The sequence below is a fragment of the Perna viridis genome, chromosome 3 (assembly GCF_037379345.1).
Source record: "Perna viridis isolate PV_CMFRI_1.1 ecotype Kerala chromosome 3, ASM3737934v1, whole genome shotgun sequence".
NCBI classification, from domain to species: domain Eukaryota; kingdom Metazoa; phylum Mollusca; class Bivalvia; order Mytilida; family Mytilidae; genus Perna; species Perna viridis.
The window spans coordinates 38,901,515-38,909,718 of NC_142447.1; the positions used below are offsets into that span (position 1 = coordinate 38,901,515).

The 8,204-nt window shown below is 36.7% G+C and overlaps 1 protein-coding gene across 1 annotated transcript; it reads right to left on the reverse strand.

The window, feature by feature from the left end:
* Nucleotides 1-290: 290 nt before the first annotated feature.
* Nucleotides 291-4,731, reverse strand: LOC148622189 (inactive fucosyltransferase B-like). The gene is made up of 2 exons (XM_088571831.1): nt 4,519-4,731; nt 291-3,306 (listed from the first exon to the last, which is right to left on the reverse strand). Exons 1-2 carry the CDS (start codon nt 4,577-4,579, stop codon nt 2,207-2,209), a joined length of 1,161 nt encoding a protein of 386 aa, XP_088427957.1. The 5' UTR covers nt 4,580-4,731; the 3' UTR covers nt 291-2,206.
* Between the last annotated feature and the right edge of the window lie 3,473 nt (nt 4,732-8,204).

Consider the following 8,204-nt stretch of genomic DNA (forward strand, 5'->3'; position numbering starts at 1 on the left):
ACGTGCAAGGAACGTGACATCTTTCCCAACACGGTGCACCACTATGGTTTGAGGTCAGGTTTTCCGAATTATAGCCTGACAACCCCAGCATGTAACACGCCAGGAGTACCCAATTCCACCACCTAGGGCATACATACCAGTTGCTCTGTGGGCAGAGCGCCTAGCCCCCGGCTAGGTTTCTGAGCACTTTTTAGGTTACAGACCACCAATTCAACCAATGAGCATTGGAACGTAGTCCTACGCAGAAATTACGTCTGTTCCTCATAGTGCTGTGAAAAAAGTTCTCATCTTATTTAAAAAATATAAACAGTTTCTGAAAGGAAAAACATTTCTGTACATTTAATAGGTGATTTTGCTTCTTGTGATGTGAAGTCTAATCTCCATAATGATTTCTAAATATACCCCTATCTTGTGAAAACACTGGGATTTCCCATGCTATTTATAGACCCTTCACTTCCGGTGACCAGTACTGCACTGCAAGTTTGCTAACCCCACATGCCACTCTGAGGATTGTGAGCTGACATATGTAGAATCATGTTGATATATAGTCCTCTGCAGGTTAAAGTTAAGGTAAAGTCCAGAGAAGCCATTGAATATTGTGAAATTAGCATAGAAGCCTATGAGAAATGGAATTAGTGGTTTCTAGCCTTAAGTTGAAGCCATGGCAAAATGAAAAGTTTCCTGGAATAGCTTTAAACTACTTGAAGATCTTGCAAACTTTGCCATAAGAGGAATACACTACTAAAATCTTTCAAAATATGCATTTTATGAAGTTATAGGTCCAAATTATGGAAAATTGGTCTTTTTGGCTGATTTTTATGTCCTATCTAGTAAAAAGTGTAGAAAATTTAGTAAAAATATCAAATATTAAACTTTGAGGGCTATATTTACCTAAATATGGTGGTAATCAGCACTTGAAATCAAGTTTTTTATAGATATGAGCAAAAATTTGGTTAGAAATGAGGAAAAGCTCACTTTCATTACTGCGGTTAAGGACATAGAAGCATTTCCCTAGGGCAACATGGAAAATCCATTTTTGAGTACTTCTTTTGCTTTAGGTGCCATTTACTGGCCATGTTTTAATGTGAAAACACTGCATTTACAAATTTGAAGCCAAAGATATCATCTTTTGTAAAAATTGAAAGATTTAGGGTTTTTGACATGTGATCAAGAAAAAGGGGGAGGCATGTCAGAAATGAATTTTTAAAAATAGACCAATTTTTCAGGAAATGATTACTTTTAAAGGCTATCTCTTCATTAATATTGTTAAAAAACAAGTTGTGATTGATTTTTTTTTATTTGAAAAGTCAGAAAAAGTTCTTTGCAAATATTTAATGCATTTAAGTATGGTAGAATATTGTGACTTTTTTGCTCGTGCAACTTGGTTACCCTATATTTAAAAATCAAATATTTAAAAAAGTGCTTGTCACATTTCACCGAAACTTTGCAAATGCATTCAGTATGTGTATAGGAAGATACTTGTATAGTTATATATTTTTTCTAAGACAGAGAGTGACTCTTTAGGTTACAGACCACCAATTCAACCAATGAGCATTTGGAACGTACGCAAAAATAGTCCTACGCAGAAATTACTTCTGTTTCTCATAGTGCTGTGAAAAAATTTCTCATCTTATTTAAAAAATATAAACAGTTTCTGAAAGGAAAAACATTTCTGTACATTTAATAGGTGATTTTGCTTCTTGTGATGTGAAGTCTAATCTCCATAATGATTTCTAAATATACCCCTATCTTGTGAAAACACTGGGATTTCCCATGCTATTTATAGACCCTTCACTTCCGGTGACCAGTACTGCACTGCAAGTTTGCTAACCCCACATGCCACTTTGAGGATTGTGAGCTGACATATGTAGAATCATGTTGATATATAGTCCTCTGCAGGTTAAAGTTAAGGTAAAGTCCAGAGAAGCCATTGAATATTGTGAAATTAGCATAGAAGCCTATGAGAAATGGAATTAGTGGTTTTTAGCCTAAAAATTTAGTCGCCTTTTACGACAAGCTTAGCGCTGCTGAGGCCGATTCTGTTGACACCCGGATCTGCACGGGGAAAGTATGTGACGAACGACACCTTCTGAACATTCAAATGACCTGTTGTTTAATAGTTCGAAATGAAACAAAGCTATCGTGCATCGAATTCATGTTCATAAAATTTCTAAATTTTTCTGTTTAGCCTTGGTAAACAATCTAATTAAAATGTTATATCTTTCGGTTTGGTACACATACTTTTACCAAACCAATCTGGGAAAGTCCTTCCGCTCCACTTTAGTTTTCTACTCTGATAGGTGTTTAGTAATTCACAAAGAGAACACCAACTTCTAATGTTTCTGTTGTTAATCATTTCATACTTGTCTTTTTCTCTTAGATATTTGGTATATGCGGTTTCATTTGCACCTAATGCAGTAAGATAATTGGCTAGTTCTTCAGGGTTCTTAAAATGAGCTGTGTTAATGATAGTATTATCAGGAATTAAATCCTCGATATTCGGAGCACCTCTCGCTACATATACCATTGAGTTATCTTCTAGAAAATTGTCATAAACCTTTTCTGTAACATAATCCTTACACAAACTGTTTTCGAATCCCAGATAAAACTTGTATGTGTTTGACAATTTTATGTGACAATCTGTTCTATTGATTTTACTACAGACATTTTTATTTGATTTTACACACCTACCAAAAATGTCAACGGGAATGTACTTTTTTAGCTCTTTCACATATTTTTGTCGTAAGGATTGCGTTTTACAGTTGCTGACAACCCACGACACTAGTTTCGTTTTCTTTCGAAATACTTCCGAGTAGTTTCTATAAAAGGACTTCTGTCTTTTACTTAAAATCCTTTGGTGCTGTACTTCACTTTTATTCGAGTATGTGATGCTCCAGTCAAATAATCCGTTCCACAGTTGTGGTAACGTTCTTTCATTGGCTGGACTTTCTGCCGTCCAAGCAATCCACAATTGTCCACTTCGTTTTCTAGGAGGTTTATTTCCAATCCCTCGATAAAAGAAAACTATTGCTTCATGTAATGAAAGTACACCACCTCTTTTGGAAAGTTCACAATTGGAAAATTTACATTGATTGAAGTTAAATGACGATGGAAGCCATCTAGGTGGTAGTTTATACCAAGCTATACGAATCTGTTTTTTCTTATTTTCTCTTTCGAATTCTTTCTTGTTGAAGTGGAGATTAACAATCAGTGCTGTATTTTTCAAGACAAATCCGACAACTATATATACAATGTACACAATGAATGATATCACTAAAACGGTGAGTACTTTCGCGGCCATTTTATCTGAAATTAAAATGAGTTTCCAGGTTTGATATCAGATACAGACAAAATCCCATATCTGTCACATGATTCAAGTAAACCTACTTATGATTTAAATTCCAGTTTCTCTTATAGGTTTTGAGATATATGTAAAGAAGAATAATCAAGGGAATCAAGCGTTTATCAAAAGAATGTAATACAGAGACAAAGACCAGACATACACAACAAAGAACACAAAGCAACTCGAATCATACATACAAAGGAGCAAAAGCAAATGAGCAACTCGGACTCCACTAAAAACAGGGAGCATGGACCAGGTGCACCGGTAGGGTAAGCGTCCTCTGCTTTTCTAGAGACACCCGCCGAGTTGCTAAAAAATATGTGACTTGAACCGCACCGTCTAAAAATAACAACGGAGGTCATGTTTTACGCTTGGGTTGCATAATCGTTTGTTTGTTTGTTTGTTGGGGTTTAACGTCCGAGCAGCAATATTTCAGCTATATTCAGACAATGAACATGAAATGGATGATAAAATGAACATGAAATGAAAAAAAAAAGGATGGGTCACAAGGATAATAGGGTCGACAAATTTTGATTGCCACTGGAAAAAGGGGGATGGGTAAGGTCGGGCAATTTAGCCTCCTGTGGCGGAGCGCAAAGGTTCCTACTCCTATCGAATACCACAGCAGGGTTCTTTAACGTGCGAGGAACGTGGCATCTTTCCCAACACGGCGCACCACTATGGTTTGCGGTCAGGTTTTCCGTATTATAGCCTGACAACCCCAGCATGTAACACGCCAGGGGTACCCCATTCCACCAACTGGGGCACACATCCCAGTTGCTCTGTGGGCAGAGCGCCTAGCCCCCGGCTAGGTTTCTGAGCACTATTTAGTCGCCTTTTACGACAAGCTTAGCGCTGCTGCAGGCCTATTCTTTTAACACCCGGACCTGCACGGGGCTGGTTGCATAATCAACACAATCTTTAAAGTAAAAACTCCAAAGGATTATCGTGCCGAAATTTGGTAATAATCCAGTAAGCGGTTTCAGAGGAGATTGTATTAAAATGAAATCAATGACAGACGCACAGTGATAACAATAACTCGCACGATTTTTTAGTCCAGGTGAACTAAAAAGTAAAAATACAGCAAATTTTTCCTGAAACGAAGGAGTTAAATTACCATCAAATGTTAAACACATTTGTTCATTTTTTTACACAAACCATCCTCTAGTACTTACTGTGTTTTAAACAGTACTTTAAAGCGTAACATCTCTCAGTACATCCTGTAGTGATAAACATATAATCCCTTTGATTTCTTAAATATTTAAAAATATTTGAAATATCTTTGAAATATTTTAGAAATATGATGTAATAAACACATGCGATGGTGGAAATAAAAGCGTTATGTCCTCTAGGTCACTGGTAGCTATCTTCCAAATTACAATCTAACACACTTTCTTATCGTTGAGAGATACAGATATCTGTAACGTTGTTCAAGTGATAAACACGCCTTGTGCCATAAGTTTACATTGTCTACTACCATTGAATATACGTATGAAACATTTTCCAACCAGTAATAATCTAATAAATGATAGTTACCTATTTATCACCCCTTTGAATTGCCCTTAAATTGGAGTTTACTCAAAATGTACTAGTAATTACAAAATGTAATTGAAGCCCAGCACAATAAAAATACACGAAATACAACATTTCGACTCACTTCAAAGCAGTGTATCAGTCTAACATTGTAAGGACTTCAGCACCATGTCAAGGAAGAAGTTAAATATTTTACGTTATAATATATATTTGCCTTGCTTGTATTTAAAAAAAATCCTAAATTTTCAAAAATAAATTACTATCATTCCAAATAAAAATCTTAAAATATCGAGTAAAAAGAAGAAATAAATTAAGATGTACGGGTTGTAGTCAAGCGTTTCATAAGGTTTCCGTCCGTTCTTTCATTAAATTAAAGACAATATTAGACCTTCAAAGAGTGAAAACCCCTAACATTTCAATGTTACCACAAAACGCTTTCTTTAACAGTTATGGCATGCATAAAAGACAATGTAACTCAGACTTAAAGAAAACACACAGTGTACAGAAATCATTTTGGTTTGATTACATGAAAGCTTTTAGCGTGTATGACTTGGGATCTAACATAATTTCTGTTTCCGATTACCAATATACTAGATAAATGCAACATTTCAAATTGTAACCAATCACGTGTAACCAATACAAATAAAACTATATGTTTTAACTTGCTCCTTTGGAAAAAATACCAGTATGTGTCCATACTTAATAAAAAAACAAACTATATTGTGTATAATAGATTCAATTTTGGATTTCAGATGGTATCTCTATGTAACCAAATGTCAATCAGTGAGTAAAGTTTCTTATATTTAAACGGTAAATATGAGTCAATTTCGAATTATTTTTGTTATATACCATGGACGTGGAATTATACATTACGAAGGTTTGTATATTGTTTCGACTGATAGCAGTGAAATTAACTATTGTTTATTAATAGGTAACATACTCTCATGAGCTTTGTATAATACCACATTGTTTCAAGGATTAGGCAATGCAAACTGAAAATTAAGACAAATTCAAATTACTTTAAAAAAAAAAACACATGGTGCATGAGAGAACAATATATACATAAATAATTATTGAGAAAGAATATAGCTGACAAAAAAGAGTAAATAGAGACTACATACAATTAATACCGAGGGAGACAACCCAGTTCATATATATATAGAGAAGGGTCTGAAAAATTCCCAACGATGTTAGAACTGTCAAATTTGCGAAGCAAATTTTTGGTCGTTCCCTCCGCGGGACTCGAACTCGTACCGCTGTGATGTCTAAAAAATGGCAACACTGGCACTAAGTCCAGCGCCCTAGACCACTCGGCCAACTAGGCTATATAAAAATTTAGGTTTCGCTGGCCCGGGTCATTCCTCCTCGTAGGATTAATCTAGGGCTGTAACTTAGTACACGATGTATGGTAGTACGGGACAGTTCATCTAGGTGTTATTATGTAGGATAGAGGATCAAATTAATGATGCATGTCATAACAAATCAATATTATACAACGTCTCAGAATGTGACGACTCTATTCGCTACACTGCTCCAATCCGATGTACTAAGTTACAAGTCCCAACGATGTTAGAACTCAAATTTGCGATGCAAATTTGACGTCACAGCGGTACGGGTTCGAGGAGTCCCGCGGAGGGAACGACCAAAAATTTGCATCGCAAATTTGACAGTTCTAAGATCGTTGGGAATTTTTCAGACCTTTCAGAGTTTATTGTTTCTTTGTTGGGGTTTAACGCCCGAGCAACAATATTTCAGCTATATTCAGGCGATCTATACGTTTATATATCTTCCCTGTATCAATTTGATATGTTCTCAACTTCTCACTGCTTTGAAGCTGCTGAAACCAATTTTAATAACTCATTCTTCATAGATTTTACTATCTTGAATGTCACATTTTTTTTTAAAGAAATATTAAATTGATGTGATTCTTGATTATTAGAGTTAAGCATATTAAATTTCTTAAGAATGTTTTGAGTTGTGCTTAATTACCATTTTGTACTATTTTCAACCATAAGTCGATTTTCTGTAAGTGCATGGGATAAAAGGTTATCACCTGTTTTATCATTTTTAAGGCTAGTTTACTATCAAAGGGAGAGCTTTCATTCTTCTGTGACCCTTTCTGCAATCAGTTACTGTTTTCTTCACCTACCTCTCAACTTTTGTTTCGTCATACTGTACAGTTCTTTCTATTCTTATACTTTGTCTCATTATCACCATCAACTTCAACATTCATCACAGTATCATCAATTTTTATATTAGGGTCTGAACGAAATACTTTGGCTTGAACTAACCATCGACTGTCAATGACATCCTTGTTCAGTATTTCTAGAAGATGACTGCATGTTTCCTGGTGTTGCAGTGCAAATTATCTGGCATACTTCTAACGTCTAATGGTTGTACAGAGTGTGAAATGTGAGCCAGGAGTACATGCAGACTAATATCTAGTGCCCAGTCTAGCACAGGAAGGGAAACATGACATTTATGTCCATTTAGTAGGAAAAGAATTTTTCATTTCAATTAGGAACCTGGGATAGGAAGTGATCTTTGAGGTTTCTGGTGAAGAATTTTGCATTAGACCAGCCACTGTCAGATGCGTTACCTTCTGATCAGAAGGTCCACCCATCGATTTGGTCAGCATCTCTCCCCTTGGAAGATGACCTGATGGAACAAAGTTACCAGAAGCATTTTCACATTCAAATATTTTTACAACCTGTAAAAATTAAGTGTGACTAGTGCATTCTTGCCTGAAGGGAGCTTCGCAGACGTTGAAGCAGACATCGTACCTTGCGATGAATGGTACCATCCGAAGATGATTTGATATGCGTCACACCAACAATAATCAAATACCGCTTAGCCCCCTGTGGTTCCTACTCCGGGAGAATACCACAGTAGGGTTCTTTAACGTGCGAGGAACGTGGCGTCTTTCCCAACACGGTGCACCACTATGGTTTGCGGTCAGGTTTTCCGTATTATAGCCTGACAACCCCAGCATGTAACATGCCAGGGGTACCCCATTCCACCACCTGGGGCACACAACCCAGTTGCTCTGTGGGCAGAGCGCCCTAGCCCCCGGCTAGGTTTCTGAGCACTGTTTAGTCGCCTTTCCTCGCTTTTCCACGTTCCTCGCACGTTAAAGAACTGCTGTGGTATTCGATAGGAGTAGGAACCTTTGCGCTCCGCCACAGGAGGCTAAATTGCCCGACCCTACCCATCCCTCCCCTTTTTCTAGTGGCAATCAAAATTTGTCGACCCTATTATCTTTGTGTCCCATCCCATTTTTCATTTCATCATCATTTCATGTTCATTTTATCATCCACTTCATGTTCAT